General features: G+C 38.2%; 1 protein-coding gene across 7 annotated transcripts in view; it reads right to left on the bottom strand.

Annotated features, from left to right (window-relative positions):
- Positions 1-8,736: 8,736 nt before the first annotated feature.
- LOC139444352 (alpha-(1,6)-fucosyltransferase-like) overlaps positions 8,737-26,180 on the bottom strand; it is a 147,091-nt gene continuing 129,647 nt past the window's right edge. For all 7 annotated transcript variants that reach the window (XM_071225286.1, XM_071225287.1, XM_071225292.1 and 4 more), the window contains 8 exons: positions 24,486-24,604; positions 23,441-23,621; positions 21,385-21,499; positions 20,495-20,732; positions 18,961-19,207; positions 18,404-18,580; positions 17,598-17,748; positions 8,737-16,986 (listed from right to left, as the gene is read on the bottom strand). In XM_071225286.1, the coding sequence (XP_071081387.1) occupies positions 16,663-16,986; positions 17,598-17,748; positions 18,404-18,580; positions 18,961-19,207; positions 20,495-20,732; positions 21,385-21,499; positions 23,441-23,621; positions 24,486-24,604 (1,552 nt within the window). In that variant the 3' untranslated portion in view covers positions 8,737-16,662. The remainder of the gene's footprint in view (positions 16,987-17,597; positions 17,749-18,403; positions 18,581-18,960; positions 19,208-20,494; positions 20,733-21,384; positions 21,500-23,440; positions 23,622-24,485; positions 24,605-26,180) is intronic.

The following is a 26,180-nucleotide window of genomic DNA, read 5'->3' as shown; positions in this document are numbered from 1 at the left end:
AATATAGTCATAATAGTTAATGATACGTCTAAATGGTTCTGGGGACGGTCGGGAAGCCTAGTGGTAAAAGCGTTCGCTCGTCACGCCGAAGACTCGTGTTCGATTCCCAACATGGGTACAATGTGTGAAGCCCATTCGTGGTGTCCCCCGTGGTGATATTGCTGGAATATTGCTAAAACGGTGTAAAACCATACTCACTCACTCAATGGTTCTGTGTTTTATCAGAGACCATGTAATATCTATTATATGGTCTTTGTTTTTATTTCAGGCATGAAACAATTTCTGAGTGAGACATCAAATGCCTGATTCAATATTCTCAAACCAAAATCATAGAGATCAGCACAGCGAAGCCAACAACATAAGCCCTGTGCAGAGTAAACTGGCTTCAGTCATCTTTTCTATTTGAGGCAAACTGAAGAGTAAGCTCATGTGTTTTTCTTATGGGTGAGTTACAAAATATACTAATGGCCAGCTTGATTAGATCTAGAAGCCAGTGTTTATTAGAGCCTAGATTACAATATGAATATGCCTTGGTCATGTGAAACCAATCTCCCTTCAAACAGAATTCGACCCATGAAGATTCTGGGGTAGAATAGGTCTTCAGCAACCCATGCCAGATGTAAAATGTGACTGCTAGTCGTAAAAGGCGACTAACGGGATTGGGTGGTCAGACTTGCTGACTTGGTAGATGCATGTCATCGATCCCAATTGAACGGTGATCATGATATTTATAATCACTGGATGTTCTGGTCCAGACTTGATTATGTACAGACAACTGTCATATAGCTGGAATATTGCCGAGTGCGGCATTAAAAAACACAACCAACCAAGCAGAGTTCCTTGGGGCCAGCGTCCTTTGTCACATCGTCAAATCTTGCGCAGTCCATTCATGTGTTTTTTATCTGTTGCCTTTTGAACAAGTCTACAAACTTAGATAAACATAACTTTCAATGAGAAAATATCCTAAAACGTGGAAAAATATTTTCATTTGCATACTTATCCTCCACATGCTGTCATCAAAGACTTTTGGTCTACAACGACCTACGGAGAGCTAGCAAAATAGTCATATTGATGTGTAAAGGTAAATTGTCATTCACCTCACTGTCGCAGTTGTAGTATATCTATGTAATTATGAAAATCAGTGTGTAAAGTGCATTGAAAAGCTTGCATCACGCCCATCTGTTCTTGTTTCAGAAAAAGTGTGTTTGTTTTCAGACAAGAGAAAAGTACTGTCACAGGATAAGCTGACACAGTGTGGTCACTGGAGCAGGCAAATTCTCTCGTGGAATAAGGCACGCAGGGCAGAGTAAGCTTGGGGTTATCAGCTATTGTTAGCTATTATACAGACAAAGCCTCAGAACAGTTGATGTCCTGTGCCTTTAACACATTGTGTATGCTCCTAATTACCAGAACCCTGCTCAACAAAGCGATCTTTTTGTTATAACTATCTCATGTCTTTGTTCAAGTATACGAACACCTTCATTAGCGCTGCCGTCTCTTTGTGGAACTGGTCCCAGAGCATTAAATAATCCATGCACTGCGTATGGCCAATCCTCTTCATACCTAAAAAAAAAGGCACCTGACACTTGTCTTTGAGGGGCTAAAACAAAGATGGGTTGGCTCTGAGTCAGTATACTTTGTCTGATTGGGGTGTTCATGTTATGCTGCGGCATGGTATCTCATTGGGTTAGCTCTGTAAAAACAGTCTTAAGACTTGTACAAACAGCAATACACACTTGTGCATGCACATCGCGATATATGTGACGTAAAACTCCATCTCATGTGACCTGGAAGTTACTTACTGGAAAACTATGCACAAGAGAATGGCAGAAATCCTAGCTATGTGTTCTTGGCAGGCGATTTGGCTAAAACATTGTCTATTTTGTTCAGATTGGTCTGTGAAATACAAGTCATTTGTAAAAAGTCATAACATTGGTTAATACTACATGAACATGATGAAAGGAATAAGAAATTTGTAATTCTATTTTCTGATTTTTACTGATATTTTCTGCAGACTTGGAGCCAAATATCTTTCTCTGAGCAGTCTAGATAGATCCCTGGAAAGGTCGCCGCTTCTCGTCTTCATGCAGACATTGTACACATGCAGTTGGTGCCATATATGAAGACCATGGTGGAAGTGAGTATGGTCACATCATCACAATAGTTTTGTTGATCAAGACAGAAAGGAAATCATGCTAGAAGCATAGCAAGGTGCTCATCGTATTTGAACAGGCACACTAAAGTCAAGTTGTGGACTTGTGATACCTTTGCTTGATTCCATCATTCCATAGTGTGCAGCAACCCATGTGTGTTGTAAGAAGTGACTGACAGGATTGGGTGTTCAGACTCGCCATCTTGGTTGATGCATGTCATCGTATCATCAGTACCAATTGCATCGATAAATGCTCATAATGTTTGTTTGTACTTAATATTCCAGCTTTATGGCAGCGGTCTTCAAACAGCAAAAGATGATCATACCGAAAGTTGTGAGTGGAAATGATGACAGAAACTTATACATGTAATAGTGATAGTTGACATGATTCTGAGCCAATGAATGCAAATAAAGACGCAGAGAAACCGTTCGTGTCGGTGACATTCAAAATTAAATCATAATTGGTTGCTGTTAAAACAAAATTAAACAAAGGATGGCAAATGAAGTATGTGTGTGCAATATACAATTCCAAGATTAATGCTATGACTTGTACATATTAACATGGGAATTTGATTAAAATGCTTTTAAACGTAATTTTAATTGTTTTTAGCTACATAGGCCTGACTTCTTGATATTGCCAGTGGCTACCTGGAAAAATGTATTTGTAGCCATATGCTGTGGTGATATGGATTGTTATAATTAGGAATGTACAATTACATAACTTTTAGCAAACAAAAGAGACATTTTACCTAATTTTAGATTGGATCTGTCCAATATGGACATGGAGAAACAGAAACTATTTGGTGAAATGTAGTACTATATTTTTGTGTATTCAATCTTGACCAGAATATGTTTGGTGAGATGTACACAAATGTTGTGTAGGCAGTCTTTACCAGAAGATGTTTGGTGAGATTTACAATATTATTGTGTGTTCAATTTTGACCAGAATATGTTTGGTTAACTGGACAATGTTGTGTATTCAATTTTTACCAGAATATGTTTGTTGAGATTTACGATGATGTTGTGTGTTCAATTTTGACCAGAATATGTTTGGTTAACAGGACAATATTGTGTACCGTATGTGACCGCGGATAAGCCGACCCCGTAGATAAGCCGAGGTGTTAACTTGACCATTGAAATACGAAAGAAAATAATATGACCCGCAGGAATTGAAAGGCAAAAAACACTGCGAAGTCGGACTGCAAGACATGTGCCGGTACTCACAGGTATTCAAAAATATAAGATGAAAAACGTTTTAATTATATTGAAAAAGTCATTATTATTTCTAATAAAGATTTAACAAACCAGTGATCCACTTTCATAATGTGGGAGCTGTTTCTCGTGGGGTTTTTTAATCTCATAATGATCGTTATATGTTGCCATCAACAACCAAGCGCCATTTTGTGAAACGGTGTATATAGAATTATGATTCCGAAAATATATCAGCTGGAGCGAAGACTTGCAGTTTGAATTCAGCATCTTAAACATGGCGTTTCCGTTTCAAACTCATGATGAGAATGTCAGTCAGTACTTAGTTACTTAAATTGGAGATTTAACATGCGCTTTCCGACTGCAAGCGTATGTCGCACACAGGCCCGGCCAGGCCTTTTAATGTGTTTCCAAAAAGGGGTCAGTCAGTAAAAATGTACCAACTTTTATAACCCCCTTTACACCACTATTGTATGTTAATCCAATTGAATTAAATAAACTATCATACTATGAACACATTGAATGACCATCAATTACTCACAGGCTTCTCCAGTTTATTAAACTAATCTCTCGAAAACAAAGGAATTAAGCCCCTACTCACAACACGATCGCTAAGCACCCACAACTTGAAAATGTTTGTGTAAACAACATGACGATACCAATCAGCCCGTTATTATCAATGCTCATTTCCTTGTGTACAGTGTTGCTTTTTAAACAACAGGAAGCAATCACAGTGGTCACAGGAAACAGCTGATCACATGTTTTTGCTAATGGCAAACGGAATAACTCGCCGATTCAGTTGTTTATTTGCCTCTTTCAATAAAGGTAGACACTTGTTCACTATCAATTTATGAACTTTGCAAAACGTACGTAATAGCTATTGGCGATTTTATTTGGGGATTATATATTATAGCTGTGAATTACATATATTGTTACATGTAAAGATTGTGGAGTTTACGAAGAACGATAAACTTTGAACATTCAATTGAAAACTTATTATCGGAAGTAGTAACATGCATAACATTTTTTTAATAATGATAACATTGGTGTATAATAATAACTTTATTGATAATTTATAACAATAATGGCTCTAGTCGTGGCAACTTCCAAACTTTCGGGAAGTTGTAATCTATCAGACCGTCATTCAACGCGATGTTTCTGACGGATCACGATCTGAAAAATACTATCATGAAAGTGTATCCCGTGGATAAGCTGACCCCTTTCTACAGAATCTTTTCTCTGGTCCTCAAAATTCGGCTTATACTCAGTCATATACAGTATTCAATCTTTACCAGAAGATGTTTGTTGAGATTTACGATGATGTTGTGTCGGCAGTCTTGACCAGAAGGTGTTTAGATAAGAATAAGAAGTTCAGTCCTGCTTGCAGTCTTTTTGATTGCCTAAGATGTCTTCCACAAAGCTACATTTTTGTTTGATGCAAAGATATGTTATACTTGATTTCTTCCAGGCATTGTGTACAAACATTCACTCACTCCTCAGATATTGATACTCATTGCATAAGACTGCCCCTTGGTCTAGTGGATAGGGCATCTGCGTGGAGAGCGGCAAGTCGGCAGTGTGATCATACCAAAACATGTTTGTTTAAAGATGGTATTTTTTATTACCCTGCCTGGCGCTCGGCATAGGGCATAAAACACTGACTGGTTGGTTCAGAGTCAGTATAGTGGGGTATCCATGTTTGTTAAACTGCACTGTGGTATGTCAGTGGCCGAGCACTATGGCTTAGGTACGGACTTGGGGAGAAAAGCACACAGAGATGCACATGCTATATAAGTGCAATAATGTTGAACCATTTTATGCACGTAAAGCACTCCCAACTCTTGTGGGCAGTTGCCTGCAGTAGCTTGTTCAGCTAGTTCACTAAGTTTGTGCTCAAGCCCACAGGGCTCTAGATACTCTCTCGAGTCATTTGGTATTTACTGTCAATGTCATGTTATCAATCCCATTGCGTAGTGAGAATTGTCTTTCGGTGTCCAATATATTTTTCCAATATATTGATACACAATCTAACTGTTGTAATAGATGCATTAATTTTAGTTCCATAGGATATTTATAGTGTTTGTTGTGTATACACTAGGATTTGAATTGTCTGCATATTTCAGGGGGTGGACGGGTAGCCTCGTGGTTAAAACCTTCACTCGTAATGCTGAAGACCCAGGTTCGATTCCCGACATGGGTAAAATGTGTAAAGCCCATTTCTGGTGTTCCCCTGCTTTGATGTTGCTGGAATATTGCTAAAAGTGTCGTAAAACCATAGTCACTCACTAACTCTGCAAATTTCAGTTTATTAAACTGTTTATTTTATGCAATTATGCAGTGTATCAAGGGCTCTGAAGGAAGACATCATCCTCTTTATGCATTATTCATGGCTGTGGAATTCATGTATGTATGGCGTGTCAACGTACCATGATGTCGTGGATCATTACACATATCAATTACTGAATTGGCTGGTCCAGATTCTATTGTTTACAGACCACCATCAGATATGTGGAATGTTGCTGAATTACCTTTTTAAACAACGAACACACACACACAGTTATGTTTGCATGTACTTTTACATCTTCCTGAGGCAAGGTAGTTAACTGACTATAGAAGTCCAGTTTCCACCCTTGCTGAACTGCGCCGGAATTTCTGAGTTAGATTTTGTCTGGCCTAGTAAGTCCATGCTTAGTCAAATCAAAATCTCATAAGGAAATCATAATCTGTTTTTGTAAACAACATGACAATTGTCATGCAGATTTTGGTCAATTTTGGGTTGTGTTTTTAATCGACAAGCTCAAGTGTCTGAGTAATGCATTTTGCGAGATAAAACCCATCTTATTACAATATAGACCTTGATTATTGATCAGATCGTCTTTACAAGGCACCACCATTTTGTTCGAAGAAAATGCATGGGATATGTGATGTGGAATCTGATTGTTCAATGGGAGGGACTTAAACTTGTAATGGCTACTGATTGCGCAATGTTTGAGCCATGAAATTCCAATCTAGTTTGGCAGTGGTGCATACTGGTCTCCTTAGACAGGTAATGGCCTTTGTCTGGGGAAGATGGTACCAAATCTGACCAAATGTCATGTTGATGCTACATCTATAAATGGTCTGTCATCTTTAAGATTATTGTGATACATAATGATGGTTGTACATGTGTAGTCCACATAGCAAAGGCAAGGGAGGTAACTCAGGTTAAATTATGAAACGATTTACACTACTGTTCATTGGCTGAACAATTTGACAAAATATTAATGTCCAATCGAGGATCAAATGTTAGTTTATTAATTTTATTTAAACAGGGAGTAATCTCAAACTTACTTTGCCTTTTGTTTTTTCATTTGGCCATGCCTGGAAGCATCCTTTGAGATTCATGGGGGAGGAAGAGGAAGAGGAAGAAGAAGTTAATGAAGGCATTGTGAGGGGGTGTAGTTCTGTTTATGAACATGGGAACTCACTCAAGCACTCTGCCAGCTTTATTACATCTGCTGCTTCTGTGACAATCCTCACCAACATCTGAGAGGTGTGAGAATGTGTACCACTATTATTCCTCTATTTCAATGTCACTAAAATGATTGTGTGGCACAGTTAGCTCAGTCACCCAGTGCTGCAATTTGCATGCCAGAATCCTATGGTCATGGATTAGAAACCCCATTTAGTCCTGATTTCAAGGGTTTACCAAATATACGATATTTGGTGCTTTTCTTCTAATTTAAGATGACATAAACATGTAATGGCCACTGATTGCGCAATGTTCGGGCCATGACATTCCAGCCTAGTTCGGCAACAGTGCAAACTTGACTTCTATAGTCAAGTTAGGGAATTAGTTAGTTATAGTCAAGTTAATGCCCTTGCCTAGGGAACAAGATGGTACCTTTACAAATCTGACCAAACGTAGTGTTAGTGATACATCTATAAATGGTGTGTGTCATCTTTGACATGGTTGTATCGGCATGATCTGTAATTGTCAGTTACTGTTGCACTGTTACTTGTACAACCCTGAGACTTGGAAACTGCTGGTTCTTCAGAAGTTGACCTGATCATGTTCAAGATATACACGGTTTTGGTACTAGAAGTACATGGTGATATTAATCACTTTAGCAGCTTGGAGGAAATGGCTATGAAAGGACTGCTTCTGTTTTTCTTAATGTAGGAGAAAAGCACCATTTTGTCCTGATCTCAAGGGTTTACCAAATATGTCACAGGCCTGCATTATTTGGTGTCATGTCATGATATAACTGAATATTATTCAAAGCTATGCATCCAACACAACTAATGGATAGAGCATCTGGAGAGTGGAATGTCACAGACACTGGTCTGTCCAGGTCGTGTCATACCAAAAGAGATGTTACTAGTTACTAGGGATGGGTATTCAAGGTTTAAAGTGTATCACAATATTTTGCAATGCACAAGTACGTATTGCGATACATATGACGATATGTTGTATAATTCTAAATTTTCAAATTGGAAGCAATCTGATACATTAAGGTGTGAACTGAAGTCATTAATGAAACAAAGCAAGATGCTGGTACAACATGATGTTTTACTCATTCAAAATATATGCAGCCATCTTGGTCCTCCAGGATGCTCGCTCCTGGGCAGAGAGTGCATTTGGCAAGTACATAACATTAAACACAAGATAAAAATCCCAATTTTAAATCACCCAATATATGAAACATGAAAAAATGAAATTGTGACACTTATCCTGGAAAGAATGAACCTCAATTTACCGATATACCGGTAATACTTCACACCCTTACTTGTAACGCTGTCTGGAATTCAGCATTAAGGGGATAAAACCGGGACTGGTCAGCTTGGTGTCGGCTTGCAGCATGGTTTCTCAGTTGGCTTGCATTGTAAAACCGACATTCGGGTATGTACGTCATAATCATCTTGAACGCGACGCTATACCTCATTTCACCTCGCCCCACCTCACTCACTCACCCAATTAAGCTGCCAGGCTGATAAGTCACTGAAGTACTGTTCAACCAAACTCGCCCACTCACTGTTGGGCTTTCTTCCAACATTAGGTTGACATGTTGTGGCATACATTATGACTGAAGTACTGTTCAATGCACCAAGCGTTTTACACACACGCCATCAACCACTGGTTTGTGTTTTTACAGACCGCAATGATTTAGTTGTGATATTTCTGACTAGCAGCATTATGCTTTGCCCTTTGCTTGTGGCCAGTCATCAAAGGTACTTGCAGAGTTCTGTCCCTTGCTTGTGCCCAAGGCCCACGATCTGTTCAAATCAGGGATTATCCCTGGTTATAGTACTTGGTTTATGCTCCTGGGTTCCAATGAAGTGGTAAATTCAAATTTAAAGACAACGTAATACAAATTTACAAATGATCAGTTTATTCATTTTATGTCATTCTTATATTTATGTATGTATATAACAGGTGAAACAAGAATAAAATTTGTCTGAAGCAGATACCTGTGAGAAGAATTAAGACCTGTATGATGAGGGAGCAGGCTGAGAAACAAAAAGAAGCATGGAAGGCTCCGATAGTTTTATTATGTACAGAAAATTCCAACCTCAGTCTAGACTTCAACAAGATTGAGTAAAAGTGGCCAAAACACCAACCAGCTTGTTACAAAAATTATGTTTCCATTAAGGGTGTTGCTTATCAAATTTGTACATTTGATACTTTAAACTAAACAATTGACCACACCAAAATATGCAAATCCAGGATATATACATAGAGAAAGTTAGCGTCTTATATTGTGGATGCAAATGTAGAAGTGATTGTAACAGAAAAAACCTGGGCATTTACCCCTGGTTACCATGTTTTGAAAGTGGGGATATGTTCATATATACTGGAAAGTAGAGGAGGCGGCTCTTCTCTGGGGTCAGCAACATATAAAATAAGAATGATACCCTAAACAATATTGCATCACATCACATCAACTGATCAGGCTACAGCAAACATACAAAGACACTTTTGTACTACACCTGGTTTTAGATTTCTCTCCCAAAACAATAGGGGGTAGGGTTGAAAATAATGATATGAAAAGGAAATGAAAGAAAAAGGTGGTATGACAAAATCAAAAGTTACCTTTCTTCCTCATGTAAATTGTTTTCAACATTTGATTGGTTGACCAAGTAAATTTTGAAAAAACAACCAAACAATACAGCTTAATATTAGCAAGAAATCAAGGCAAGGCTCTAGTTTCTTCTGCCATCAGTTTCCTCTCTGGAAACACTATTGTGTAATAATGTCCACCCCAAGTTGAGTATACTCCCACTAGGGACTTCCAACTAGGCTAATGTAGCTTACCATGGATTTCATTTCTAAACTTGGTCTTCCACTCCTGACATATCACACCATTTTATCTACTGATACAAAAACTATGCAGTCTTGTCACATGCCAGAGTTGTCTCCCTTGATGGGCACACTTGCACAAAGTGATGGTAGCTGCATCTATTGTAACAACTAAACTTTGACCTATGATATAGTCGAAGCGCACAATTCTATTGTGCAAGGGTGGACCTTGGACACAACTTATGAAGTAATTTAATCACTTTGACCATTGTCATTTTTTGTTGAAGTTTATTTGAATATTACTTTTTTCTTTAAGAATAATCTAGAAAACTAAAAGATTAGTATCAATAAACTAGGGAGAGAAATTCCTCACCTATTGTGAAAGTTTCACTGAAGCTGCAACTAGCACAAGAAAAGAATATGATGTGTATGCTATAGATGGTCTTAAAACAGCTTTTGCATAAACTAAAACTGGACAAACAGATTACGAAGGAATGAATATGTATTCTCAACAAGACAATAATCACCTAGACCTTGTTCAACAAAGCAACCTTAGTCCTACATTCATCACAAGACCATGCCGAGCTCCAAGACAGCTCAGTGGATTGGAGTCCAGGTGACCTGCCACAATGCAAGCATGGAGCATCATCAAACATACATTGAGGAATAGATGTCCCACATCATCTGTCATCTACACATTATACATACTGACATTTATCATGCACTGCTGCTCCATAGTGCCATCTGACATTTCGACAAGCTTCATAAAGTGATCTTACATTTGTCCTGGGCATTTTCAATCAATATCCCAATAAAGGTCTTTAAAAGGATCTCAAATTTCTCCTATGTTCTATGAAATGGTTTTACAGTTGGCCTGGTCATGATCTGAATGTTGTAGTCTAAGATTGCTGATCGTCCAGGAGGTATTTCCATTGCACATCATTATATATACATCTAGCTACCTCTTGAACATAGCAAATACAAGTGAAAAATTAATGGATTTGTAGGATCCTCAAATTGGTCATACAAAGTCACATCCCAATAAAGTTGGGAGTGCTATTCTAGCTACATGGCTGAAGCCTATGTTTGTCAGCACCATACCCATGCTTGTGGGTTTTACAAAATTTGTAAATGTCGTACACCTAGGACCTGCTTCGCATCAGCTTTCCTCCCACATAATAGCGGAGAGCTGTGATCAAACTGAAATACTGTTAAAGCAGCTTTAATCCCAACTCACTCGCTGCATCCTGTAAGTATAGCATGAACAAGGTCCCACGCAAACAATGACATACAAAGTCGCACACTGATCCCCATGTTAATTGGCTGTTCAACACGCATGAGGTACTTGGGACTGGGGGAACCTCCGTAGGTTACAAAATTAGGTGTATCCCAGGGAGGAGGGCGATGTATCATTCCTCCTGTACACTGCCACATGGGGTACATTACTGAATGGATAACATTCGAATGTCAGACGGGAATAAAGTAGACTGGTAAAGGCTTCACCATTGTTCACAGAGCTGTATTCGAAATATTAAGCATCTTCACGTTTTGTGTGAGCAAGTTAAAATTTAACGCTTTATCTAAATTCTTTCTGCAGTACAGTGATTCCCCAACATTTGGAAAAGAATGTTACATCCTCATTGGTTATTTCTATTCAATTACTTAAATTTCACCTATGCATGGATGTTGAGTTGCTGAGAGATTGAGATCCATGAAAGTGGTAGACCAATAATCTGCCCTCAATACCAGTAAACACTGTGGTTGTCAAACTTGTGTACCTATATAGGAGGAAAAGCACTTCCAGAGGTTTTGTGTTCTTTTACCTCTATATGAGATCCCTTTCAAACCCAAACTTCTGACAATACATCTCAATGGTGAAACTGTATATTCCCAATTGTAATACTTAGATCTCCATTGTAAGCTTTGTTACATTCATGATACAACATATCTCAGGCACAATACAATGTGTAATGTATGTCAAAGATACTTTGAGTTAACAATTCTGTGGAAGACATTGTACAACAGTTCTGCTGCCACAGCCTATGTACAGACAACACCAACCCACACTGATGGTTTGCATAACATGTCCATGTTTAGGCATTTGATCTTATTTACTTGGTTTACCTATCTGCCAACTCAAAATTTCACATGGGAGTATGGGTTCTTTTTTTCCCCTCAGTTGATTAACAAATGCCTGTAACACAAATATTTTCAAAGTACCCAAGTCAATATAGCAAGGAAGCAATCTTTTCATTTTTCATTAAAAAGCCAGCTTTCTAAATAAAATCCTTTTTTCTCTTTATTTTTTATGGCCTTCACCGAACCTGGGTTTGGGTTAGATCTGTAAACCAAGTGATATAAAAACAAGGCCCACTATGTCCTCTTTAGGAGACAAGTCAAGAACTGGCCATGGTTCTAACTTTCAGTTTTGCTAGTTCAGTTTTTAATTTTTTAAGAAATCTTTTGACAAGGCTACACTTCACTTTGCAAATGTAAAACAAAATATATATTTTTCTTTGAAAGTGTGCTTTAAATCCACGGTGACTTTCTTAATTCTGCCCCAGCCTCTGCATATATTGACGAAACAAAAACATTACATTGGTTGGACCTTATATTTTACACCTTAAAAAATGATTGTACAGATATCTATTTATCAAGTTCCTCTCATTCAAGAATAATTAAATTATGAAAACTGCTTCATAAATTAATAATATTGCAAGAGAACTGGCTGTTAGCACAGCCTTAACCCTGACAGACACCCTGTAATATCCTGCTAGTGTGAATTACCGGTAGACAACAATAATTATAAGTAATTATCAAACCAGCACTCATCAAATAAGCAGAACACAGCTGGGAATAAATCCTTCATTTGCTGAAGTATTTCCTCAAAGAAACGAAATTCAGTACCACAAAGTTTTCCAGTTTTAACTCCATGCAATTATATGACCTGCATAAAAATTACACAGACTTCAATTTTGAGTATTTATCATGTCATAAGTAAAATATCTGCAACAAATAGAGTGCCAAGACCATTAACCCAACTTGAATTAGTTTTATGTGTATCTGTCAAGCTCCTCACAGCGATAGCCCATTCACAGAGCTCTCTACACTATCGCTGCCACAAGTCAAAGCTCCTCACTGTGATAGGTGACCACAACCATGCTTGGAGTTGAACTCGCAACGGACTGACCGTAATGTTTACAAACAAGTGATGACTGTCTGACGCCGAGAATTCTTGCTCCAGCTAAATGCCTTTATTTGTTTCTCAGTTTGAATTTCTATTTAATTTCAACGAGCATGTACTTGGTATAGTATGAATGTAATGGAAAAGTTGGGTGATTTTTCGTTAGTCTGCAATCTCAAACCAATCTGATTATGCAAACGAAAAGATAAATTCCCCTTTCAAATGTCAGTCATAAACCTTTTCTAATTTTACAGATGGCATTCACAAAGACATAAAAAGTTATAAATGTTACTACGTTTCGGGTTTGAGGGCAAATTTCAAGAATCTTGTAATGGCTGCACCCACACTGGTGGCAGCAATGTTACAGAGAGTGTAATGAAGGTATCACAAGCTGTGAAGGAGCTTGTGTATCTTTTGCAAAAGGGAGATAACTCAATCTTCTCGTCATGTCCTTCATTACAACTCCTCACATTACTGGCAGTGCCTACCTCTTTAGTTATTGATACGACTGTAAACTTCATACCAATGGTGTCATTTCTTGTGCACTTCGTAACCAAACATATTCTTCCTGAAGCAGTTCAGAAAAACAAACAAGAAAACATGAAAAAACAGTTGGACAAAAGACCAAAGAAACATGGCCTCTGGGTAATTTCAGTGTGATGATTTCTAAATGAGATGCAACAAGTGTTTAGTTCAGCCATCATTTGACGTAATACCTTGTATTAATTCATCAATAGTTACATATACAAAATATTTGAAAAGCGTGATATCTAAACTGGCAACAAATGTCACATATCATGTTAAAACTATATTCAAGTAAAACAGCATCTTTTCCTTGCTATTTCCAAACTATCACTCTATTCAAAATTAAAGCTTTCATTTATTGGAAAAATTTCTTGTATACAAAAAATAGTTATTTATCCAAAAATAATCCACATGTTGAACTGGTAATACACATATTTTACTATCCTGCTAAATTGAAATCATTTTGGAATTAACACATGTTTCATATAGGACAATAACCTATGCTGGATAGTTGAGGAAAAGTCAACAATTTACAATTATTTACACTTGTTTCATATTTGTGCCTTACCTCCCTTACAAGGCTGACTAAATATAGACAAGAGCATGTTTTCATATCAGCTGAGTTTTACAATAATAACAGACACATGCATTCTCCCATATGTTGTAACCTACATCATTGTGTTTCCATGAAATGCAAATAATCTTAATACAGTGTTCCAAATGAAAAACCTTGAAATACATATGCCTGGATTATGTTTCAATAAAAACCAGCAATCATAAACGTTAAAGAATAAAAGTTATTACAAAATGGACATATTTATTTAGCTAGGCACTGTCATTAAGCAACCAAAGTGTTTTTCCTTTATCAAAATATTAGTTGACATCTGCTAAAATTTCTCAAAAGGACTTTAAAAAATATTTCAACCTACCTTGCCCAAGAGAAAACTTCAAAAGAAAATTGATACAATTTTAATTTGCATTTTGACCTCCAGCATTATCAACTTTCTCTTATCCAAATAATTTTAAAAAAAGGTTTAAAACTGAACTCATTAATATCAATCAATATCTTGGTTTTATTCCATCAAAATGAAGTTATTTCTTCAGCCATATCTACACAATATGTTTCTGTGAACTAATGTAGTTCAAAGAGTCAATGATGTTTACATGAATATAAATACACCTAGTAATCATAACACACACTACAATGTACACTTCACCCTGTTCATAGGAGGACTGTTAAACATTGTCAGCCAATATATTATTTATCACCTCTTCCTTAAAGGGTCTAATTCTTAATGAGGCTTGTGCTGTAAGGCATCATTCCATCAAATATTAAAATATTTTCATAAAAACCTCCTTATATAACAAAATGAGCATGATCCAACCATACAATCAGGATATAGTATATATTCATCAACATTAAATTCTGTTTAAAATTCAGTAGTACAAGAAAAATGCTGAGGATGAGTAATGATTCCTAGTTGATCCAATCTCCCTGAACTATGCTAGTCATGCTGAACATTCACACCTTAAAGGAATTGACAGTTTATTTCCTGTTATTACAGGAAGGTTTTTTGGTTTTGGTTTTTTGGGGGGAGGGGGGACTTTAGTAAGTGAATTTCAAAACAACCATGCCGACATATTTTCTTTGTATTCTATTGTATTTTTCCTCCTGACTCCGTATTTTGCCAAGGACATCAGCAAGAAATGAACTTAAACCTGCCTACGTCAGATAAAAAAAGATTTTGAGACAAAGAGAAGCTAAACAAATTCTAAGGGTTTAGCGATGAACTTTAGATATCATGGTAATGTCGGATTGATTTACATTGAGACCTTGATAACTTGGAAGATTTTCCAACATAAAACTAAATAATTACAGATGACATTGTAATTACATTTAGAGTAAGAGAACTTAGTAATATGAAAAAATTATATCTATATCTCCACAATGGTTGACAAATAATTGAGTGCATCAGCCTTAAAAATCATTTCAGAATTAGTACACTTCCTGAAATTGACCAACCTGTTTTGGAATCTTTGTGAGAATATTCTCCCAGAGAGGAAGCATGTCATTACATCAACACTAAATTGTACTGATACAACATAACACATGTATCCAGGTTAACTGGAATAGGGGAGAGAAACATATTTGAAAAATCCTTGAATGTTTTATTTCAAAGTTTAATTTCGTAGCTAGTTTAGCATTGCATTCAATGAAAAACTAACTACTTCACATTTTTGTCCTTATTGGTCCTGTTACCATTAAAATCATGTCTTCTTTACAGAACAATGCCCTTATAACAAACTATGATAGCCTGAATACATATTGGGGACCTTTTACTTCTCTGCCATGGACCTGCAATCCTGCCGAACACATGTTATCGTTTGACAAACATCAAGATACATTGACAGTTGGGTCATTTTCAGAACCCACAACAATACTGAACTGATGACTACATATGACATGTGAATGTGGTTTACTCAATGATCAGAAGTACCTGCTGAAAATAGTGACAAATAGAAACGAGCGAGCAAAAGCATAGACCCACCACATCCATCAGAGTAAAATTTATAAAAAACACTGGCAGCTGACATGCATCATTGAAAAATAACAGACTGAACCATGACAACGGAACCAGCACCAACCTGTACATACCTGTCTAAACTGGTTTACACACCTTTGATTTATTTTCTGAGGTCCTAAATCTGCTTGATGAGCACTCTTCAAACTTAACACTTCCATTTTGAAACTGAAAACATCCATGTTCATCTCCCATTCTGTAGTGGAAGATTTGATTTTGAATAACGTTTAAAATATGTTTCTTATATGCAGTAGTAAAATACTGTTTGTCCCACCTCGTCAACTTCAAACTGATGTAGATTCATGAGTGTAATGGCAGCACCCAGGCAACAGATAGTCTACAGCTTTACTACAAGCTAACTTAAGAGCTGGAGGCTGAACATTACTATGAGCTCATTAAATACTGCAATATGTCTTAATATTTGAGATTTACCTATTTGAAGTTTTTCTTTTAACATATTGTGTATGACTACAGTAGGCATTGAGCACATAAGTATCATTTCTATCAGGCTAATAATAATTATGTCAAGAATTTAGGTACATAACAGGCTCAAAACAGTCAATAATATTCACCTACAACTGACCACAAGTGACCGAGCAGTCTCATTCTTACAATAAAATATCCATACCGTTTCAGTTCTCATGGCAAAGTTATTGTCAAATAATGACTGGGACTCAACATATGTATAAAAATAATTATTTAAAATCTGCCAATCTACAAGGGGCTAATGTCACCTGACTTCCTCTGCCTCTGGATATGTGGGGAATTTTACTACAGCGATTTCATTCTTCACTTTGTATGATGGGTAAAGGCCCGATTGTCCTGAGCGCCGGTTTACACCTTTAGAAAACCCATCCCAGTGGTTGCCAGCAATGCCCATCAGATCATCCACCTCCATCTTGATCTCGTGTTTATTCTTTGGTTCATGGGTTTCCAGTGCTCGCATGTTATGTGCATTCTGTCCTCCAAAGTAGTAGACATCGTCAAGAGACTTGAACCATGCTGAGGCATCGCCGTGCATCGTCTGCATCACTTCATACGCCACACGACACACCTGTGGAAATAACATTTAGCTTATTAAAAAGGTAGGTATTGATATTTTTCAAAAACTGCCCTCCTGTTCAGAGTCACTATGCATCTTTATAAACATTTCTATGAAAGAATTTTATTTCTGCATTAGTGAGTTAGTGAGTGAGTCACATTGTTTTAGGTAGCAATATTCAAGCTTTATTTCAGCTGCCTGTAAAAACTTGAGTCAAGACCAGACGACCCGGCCGGTGCCAGTGTTCTGTTTACAGGATGATAGATGGGAAGCCAGATTACTTGATGAGAGTGCTCTGCTTACCTGTAATGAGATAGTGTTCTGCTCACCTAGGATGAAATAGTGTTCTGCTTACCCTTGATGAGATAGTGTTCTGCTTACCTTCTCACCTAGGATGAGATAGTGTTCTGCTTACCTGTGATGAGATAGTGTTCTGCTTACCTGAGATGAGATAGTGTTCTGCTTACCCGTGATGAGATAGTGTTCTGCTTACCTGTGATGAGATAGTGTTCTGCTTACCTGTGATGAGGTAGTGTTCTGCTTACCTGAGATGAGATAGTGTTCTGCTTACGTGAGATGAGATAGTGCTCTGTTCACCTGAGATGAGATAGTGTTCTGCTTACCTGTGATGAGAATGTGCAGACCAGGTAGTCACACATTGACAGGAAGTGAATATCAAGGATGACGCCACGTAGAGAGCTGTCGGAGTAGCGTGTGCCGAGACTTGCAGTCTTGGAAATGTCGTTGTCACTGATGAACTGGTAGGTGGGGTACCTGAAACAAGCCAGTGCTCCATGTTTGTTTGTTGTTGATGCTGCAGTCAGCACAAGTCCAGCTATATCCTTACAGCCTATAAACAATCACCGCCTTCGTAGTCTATAGGTAGAGTGTCTGCCCGGAAAGACTAAGGTCATGGGTTCGATCCCGGCCGTGTCATACCCAAAGACACTAAAAGATTGTACCTGTTATTACCTTGCCTGGTACTTGGCATTAAGGGCCTAAAACAAAGACTGGTTGGCAAAGAGTCAATGTACTGGGTCTGCGGGGGTATTCATGTTAAACAGTGGCATGGTATCTTAGTGTAATAGCATCATAAAAATTGGTATTTGTCTGTCACGGAGCCTGACCATCTCATCCAATTAGGTCACCGTTTACAACAAGCTAGTGTCCAGGATACCAGTTCTACCCTGGGGTCAGTCAGCCATGTACAATAGAAAGAACTATGATATACCATCATATGATAATGTACATACCTTGCATTGGAAAAACTTTAAATCAAAATCACTTATTTTGAGCAATCTCATATTTTAATTTGTTAAGCCCTTTAAGTTTTTCATATCTTTAAGACAAGCTATGCACGAGGATCTTTCCACAAATAATCATCAACACATGCAGAGATAAGAAAAAGAAATCCAAAGTGTTGTCATACTTTTCTCTTGCCTCTCGAAGTAGATTTGCATCATCCGTGGCAAGGTATATCCTTCGTTGCTCAACAGGACTCTTTGCCTCCAGACGGTCAAAATATTCATTGACAAATTCCATGTACTCATCAATGCCATGGAAGGCTGCCTCTACACCCACTTTGTCTGTCCTCCGTACATGCACCCTGTAACAGGGGACATAATCTATCATGCTGAGAAGAAAGCTCAGGGAAGGGAGACAACTCTTGATGTTAAGAGCAACTTTGAAAAATGGGTGTTTCAATTCCGGTGTTCTTTCATTCACACAGTTTTTCAACATGATTACTCATTCATCAACCTCTTAATTAGTATTTTACAAAGACACTGTCCATATTACCCATAAAAATAAAATGCTTCAGACTGCTTGGGAAAACTTGATGTTCTTGCATTTTTTATTAATCTGGATCCCATGGCCCTCTTTATCTTACCTACCAATCAGTATCACAGGTAATAGGTGGCCTGGCCCATGAGAATTCACAGCAATCTAAGACTAAAAACATTTGTGATGAATTCTCCATATACGTACCCAACAATAGGGCTCTTAAAATTCAAGGCCTTCTTTGTTCTCTCCATGTCTTCTTTCAGATGTGGCTGAGGACGAGTGAGGTATTTCACAAACTGCCCGATCCACCAGACGGGTGGGTCACCATGCAGACGGAGGAGTCTTGGTGCAAGGTCTTGTGGGATAGCAAGAGGCATGAAGTCAGGTCGTGGATGCATACTGTCGACAATAGGAAGCTCAACTATTTTGGCCTTCTGTATCTGAGTTGCAGCTGTAATGCAAGAAGATGGTCATACACATGTCGTGGATTATTGAGATTATTATCCATAGAGATTAAGCAAGTTTAAACTTCTCATATTTCTGTTATATCATATTTGTTCGCTTTTGTGGTTGGAATGTGACACAGATCCTAGAAATGTTCAACTCTATGATGGCAAACCAGTGGTTGATAGCATGATTTTTCTACAGCGGAAGAAACTAACAGTTTCAGTCCACTAGTCCTTATAATGATAACATATAGCAAAACCCTTAAAAATGGCAAATTTCTATTAGTCCTTGTGATACCTTTACTATTGGGCAGTTTGGCCAGGACTACAGGACTAGTGCCAATTTCTAACCCTGATGAACAACAAGAATTCATACCTCTGGGGTTAATTGGATAAGGTGACAAAGATTCGGACAAGTCACTCACTTTGATCGTATGACTCTCATCAGTTGGCTATTCTGTTCGTTCAGGTTTAACAACGCACTCCGCAATATTCCAGCTATATATGCTGATGACCCAGGGCTCAAAGCTTACTTTTTATTAGCCATATGGCTACAAGTATTTTTTTCCTGGGTAGCCAGTGGTAAAATTAAGAAGTCAAGCCAATAGTGTAGGTAGCCAAAAGCATTTGAAATGATCTTTAATCAAATAACTATGATATGTACATGTCATAGCACTAGTCTTGGAATTGTATATTAGTGGAAACTGTACTTGAGTTTTGTTATTTGTGACTCGAACAATGATGCAATTTATATCACTAGATTATAAAGGTATATCCTTGCTTATCCAATAAACTATCAACTAAAATAGAATACTAATTACATTAAAATTTATGTATTTCAGTTCATTGTTGACTTTAGGAGATTTGAGTACAATTAGTAGCAGACATGTTTATTTTTGTGGCTACATATGTGTAGCAATAGAATTTAGTTGTCACAAGATATTTTTCCAGGTAGTCATTTGGCTACCTATGAATTTTACACAGTTGACAAATTAAAATTTAGGTGGCATTGGCGACAGTTTTAGTAGCAACTTTGAGGACTGTGACCTGTCAATAATCAAGTGTGGACCAGACAGTCCAGTGATTGATAGTATGAGCAACGATCCATGCCATACGGGCAAGAAAACATGCCGTCACCCAACTCAGGGAGCCAGACCACCCGATCGATTTGGACACCTCTTACAAGAAGCATAGCTTGCTGCGGACCTATCCTACCCCAGAATCCCCATGGGGAGCTGTTATGACTGGTAAGATATATGTCTGGGGTGGTTTCAAGGTGGTTTGCTACTCACGTCCCCAGTGATGAGCCTGCTCCCCTGAGCGTGTGTTGCAGGTGTTGCTGAGGGGCTGGAACACCGTCTCCCACCCTTTGGGGGCGTATCTCCAGCTCTTGGACTCAAGCACCAGGGTGCGCTCCGTGGCGTATGCTACGATCAGGCAGTACACAACATGGTGGAGCTGACATCCATAGCCACAACCCTTGTGCAGGTTGCATACGATCTTCTTGGCTGAGCCACAGTCTTTGGGGTTCTGAAAATAGGTCAGGTAGATCAGGATTTATGTTTTGTCAACTTATGTTTTCTACATATTTTTTAGATCACACACAAAAATACGAATTACTGCATTCATAAAACTGCCTAGCATAGAAAGTAAATTCCATTTAAGTTACCTCTGATTACGGTAGTCCCCATGCACAGTAGGGTCAGGGGTGTTTTGTTTGTGTCAAAATTTGTAAACAAAATATCATATTAGATAAATATAAGGATTTTTTTATTCACTTAGGCCCGATGCATGTATACTGTGGCAGTGATAAAATGAAGAAGAAGAACTGAACATTTTTTTAACATGACCATACTGAATGTTGGCAGTTTCTGGAACAACTTATAACATGGTATTTGATATTTCTAATCAACATGGATTATGGTATACCATATTTGACCGAAGATAAGCCGACCCCGTAGATAAGCCAAGGTATGAACTTGACCATTGAAATATGAACAAAATTATATGACCCGTAGATAACACAAGAGAAAATGAATTCTTCAAACGCATTTCAGTGAGCCTAAAGTTGAATTCTAACGTACAAGCTTGAACATTTGCTTTGAAAGAAAACATGTAAAAATATGTGGGCTTCAGTTGTAAAGCTGCTTTGAACAGCAACAGAATCACCGTGACAACCTACTTGTAAATAGTGAAGTCTCCTCTGTACAATGTCTCCCAGCTCCATCGACTCTCGGTCCCTCCACTCCTTCATGCCATCCACGTTACGTAGACCATCAAAGTCATTTCTCAGAGTCCTGAAATAAAACATCTAATTTAAAGAGAAGTTTCAACATTTGTATCTTCTTTACCCAATCTCATTAAAATCAGATCTTAGTTCTTGCTATCGCTAAACAAAGATCTGAGGACATCCCATTACGGGTCACGTCAGACCGACCTTGCGCGAATTTTGACCGACCAATGGAAGGACTGACAAGAAGTCGACATTAGCCAATCAGAAGGCAGCTTTCTTGTGCTTTACAGCACGAATTTCAAATTGGCCACTCAGCTTCGAAACATATTTTGACAAATTCTCGATTACAAATTTGAAACCTGAACCAAAGAACATTCTGGAATGGCAAATATATGGTCTAGATTGTATGGATTCAGTCGTTAAACCCATAACTATCGTTCGGAACAACCCGTGTTAAAGACACTTTCATGATCTGGTAAGCGATGCTCTGATTGGTCGGATGAAAGGTCGTTCTGACGTGACCCCAAATGGGATGTCCTCAGATCTTTGTTTAGGGGTAGAGAGAACTAAGATCTGATTTTAATGAGATTGCTTCTTTACCACACATATAGTGTCAATATATATTTTCTAGTGGTCTGTGCTTGGTACGACTGCTGAGCAGACAAAGTTAATTTTACTACTGTCACAGTTTAATGAGCTCCACACTCTCCAGATTTTTGTGACTAGTGAATACAGTAGAAATATCACCAACGAACACAATCTCCTTTAAATCCCCTCTATGGCTTTAGTTTTTCACAAGACCTTCAAGCAAGTCTCACTGAAAACAGTGAGTATGACATTATCATCTTATGTGTATACGTAGAAATATCCAGAGAGTGAGCATCAGGTTAAAAATTATGTGCATGAAGACCGATATCAGTGGAAATGATAAATATCATGGACATGTATTGCACTAAGCAGTATATTCATGACAATGAACACCAAAAGATGACACTGATACCATACCAAATTAAATGCCAGCAACATATCAGAACAAAAGGTTGTAACAAACTTTCCTGACTCTTTAACGTTATCTACAAAGTCGGGTGAGGTGAAATAAGACTTAAAGTCGTGTCCATCATTATTGCACTTATATAGCAATCTCATTAAAATCAGATCAAGGTTCTCGCTGCCGCTAAACAAAGATCTGAGGACATCCTATTACGGGTCACATCTGAACGACATTTCGCGAACTTTGACCGACTACTGAAATGACTAACTAGAAGTCGACATCAGCCAATAAGAAGGCAGCTTTCTTGAGCTTCACCGCACTTGTTTCAACCTGGCGACTTCCATTTCAGACTAGGCTTGAAAAATATGTTTACACAGTTCTTGATTGAGATTCTGAAAACTGAGCAAACGAACATTACGGAATGTCTAATATATGGTTGAGATTGTATGGCAGTGCTTCCCACGAACTGTACAACGCCTCCTACATTCAAATGACGATAATTTTGACGGAATTAGTCGTACGGGTCGAAACTGTCGTTAACGTTTTCGAGGTTGCATGATCAGAAAAACACATTCCGACTGTCACTTTCACGATCTGGTAAGCGACGCTTTTATTGGTCGGATGAAAGGTCGTTCTGACGTGACCCGTAATGGGATGTCCTCAGATCTTTGTTTAGCGATAGCGGGAACTAAGATTTTAATGAGATTGCTTATATAGCGACTTGCTTGAACCTGTGTGTTTGTGTGGCTGCTAGTACTAATCCGGACAGATGCCGATATATAGTGCTAGCTCACTAAAATACCATTCTGCAGTTTAACATTAATACCCCACTTAGTCACAGTATACTGACTCCAAGCCAACCAGTCCTTGTTTTAGCCACTTAATGCCAAGTGCCAGACAGGGTAACAACAAGTACCATCTTTTAACGTCTTTTGGTATGACGCGGCTGGGGATCGAACCCCAGACCTTCCGCTCTACCCTAGACTATGGAGGCAGTCAAAGTTATGTACATACCTTTGATAGTTAGCACCATCCCCCAGAATCTGGTCAACCTTGGCTGTAATCTCTGTGTTTCCCCCTGCACTGTCCTTGATCTTCTTTAACTGAGACCGCATGAAATACCAAAACTCGACCGCTGTATTTTCTACTTTTCGGAAAGATTTTTCGTGATCTGCAGTTGGTTCATTGGATTTACCTGTAAAGAAACTTGAACTGATGTATCCTGAAATCTATGCTTGAATTCATCCTTCTATTCCTCTCAGTGAACAGATCAGAAGAAACAACTCTGTAGTATATTTGATATGTGCCCAGTAGTGGTGGGATGATACACCGATGCAACACTTCCCATTCAAGTATTGATTAGGGCTGGGACGGTTATCTAGAACTCTATGGTTACACTATAAGTGATAAATGTTCACAATTTTTTCTGACTTTGCACACATTCCTTCCAACTTTTTATGTTTGCATAATGATAAAACATCAGTCAACTTCAGTGTATGCATGACCAGATCTGTTTACATGTGTGTCTAAATTTATTTTGGCAGGAGTATGGTCAAACTATTCCGAATCGAACATGTTTTTACCTATCTCTTGAGACCTACAGTGGGTACACAGGTAGGGTCAGGTAATAGGGGGGTGGGAACCCGGGTAGTAATTTTGGACTCGTCCCAGCCCTAGTATTGATCACACTCGCACAATAAGTAATAAATACTGATTCCTACCTTCAGTGCTTGCTTTGATAACTGTTACACAACATTTGGAGTGAAAATTAGTAGTGAAAACACAAGTATTTCATCCATTGTGCCAAACTTGTCACTGCCAACTGTAATTCGAAATTCTGGTATTTGGCCATCTTGTCTATGAAAAAAATTGTGTGCCTTTGAATCCTGATAGTGTGGATCGTTGCCCATAATATCTTTCACTGGATTGTCTGGTCTATTATTCACAGGCCACTGTTATATAGCTGGAATATTGCTGTGTGCAGTGTTAAAACAACAAACAAACAAACTAGTGATCTGCACATAGAGGTGGTATTACTACAAGTATGACAAGGGTCTACCTGGTGATCCTTGTTGGCTATTGACAAGTCTCTGGATTTCTTGGTTGGCTTTATGCAGTCTCTGCTGAAGACGGGACAGAGTGCCATCCTGGTTACCTCCCCCTTCCTCCTGAATCTGTCTGCAACAGAGATGGACAAAATATGAGGACAAACACAAAACACAGTGTAGATCTAGCTGTATTGTTCTACAGCAAGTGTGAGAGACTGAGGTCAACTTTAAACACCAACCCAGACCAAGGACCAAGGACCATGATCAGTATTTGAACCCACAACCAGTCAATCCTTGTAGAGATCAAAGTAAGGGACACAACTCTGCACAGCAGATAGCTTGCCTTATACAGTTAAGTCGTGAGACATTGATACTCTAGAAATAGAGAAATGTCCATGTTTGTTTGTTGTTTAACGCCGCACTCAGCAACTCAGCAATATTCCAGCTATATGACGGCAGTCTGAAAAAAATTGAATCTGGACCAGACAATCCAGTGATTGAGCATGAGCATCAATCAATGCAATTGGGATACGATGACATGCATCAACCAAGTCAGCGAGCCTGACCACCCAATCCTGTTAGTCGCCTCTTACGAAAAGCATAGTCGTAAGAGGCAAGCATGGGTTGTTTTGGAAGCCGATTACAGAGAATGTGATTTCAGCACTTTCACTTGATCATTTAGATACTTTCTACGAATAGTAGAATTTTTTCTCTCTTGGAAATTGACTAAATGTATCTTGGAAAATTGATATTGGCAATAAAATTGCAATCATTTGTTTCAGTTTACTTGCCCTTTATGTTGAATGTCTAAAACATTTAAAGGTTACAGGCCTTTACCCACATATCACAACAAAAACAAGATTATTAATCATAAACCGGTCAGAAGGTCTTGTGTCAAACCTCATGTCAAAACGTTATCACAATTTCATAAGAGTAACCAAATTATTTAATGTTTAAAAGCATTTACCCACACATCATCATAACATGGACAAAACTATAAATCACTGCCCACACTACAAGGTCACATGTTAAGCCTCATGTCGAAAGGTCACAATTTCATGAGAGTGTATGTTCACTTAACTGCTGAAACACTGATACTAGCACTACTCTACAGTCAAAATCTAACTGCGTCAGTTTAATCCCCGTGAAGATCCGGGATAGAAGAGATCCTCAGCAACCCATGCTTTCCATAAGAGGCATCTAACCGGATCAGGTGGTCAGGCTTGCTGACTTGTTTTATACATGTCATCATATCCCAATAGGGTAGATCGATGCGCATGATGTCAATCACTGGAGTTATTTACAGATCTCCATCAAATAGCTGGAATACTGGCGAAGGTGGTTTTAAACAACAAATAAACAAAAAGCATTACATGTGTTGTTAAAAAAGGGGGCAGTGACAGATATGAGGTGATACAATATCAAATACATTTTATTGCCGCTCCTGGGTCTTTGATCGCATCTGATATGTCTTAGGTAGCAGTATATAACTGTCTTCACATTCTTCACATTGCTATCTGACACTGTATCACCAACACAATACATAACCTTTTAGTAGCAAACAAATGGATATTAAATGTAGTGTGGCTGACACTAGGGTATTGAATGGTGTCTGTTTTAAGTGATGTGTTTGATGCCATTTAATTAAACCATAAAGAAACACTTCAGGATGTCTGGTATGTTTTTGCGTTCATTGTGCAATGCTA

The sequence above is a fragment of the Haliotis cracherodii genome, unplaced genomic scaffold (genome assembly GCF_022045235.1).
Source record: "Haliotis cracherodii isolate W230 unplaced genomic scaffold, xgHalCrac1.p SCAF_5, whole genome shotgun sequence".
NCBI classification, from domain to species: Eukaryota; Metazoa; Mollusca; class Gastropoda; order Lepetellida; family Haliotidae; genus Haliotis; species Haliotis cracherodii.
The sequence above is the reverse complement of the archived record's forward strand: the minus strand, read 5'-3'. Positions and strand labels throughout refer to the sequence as shown.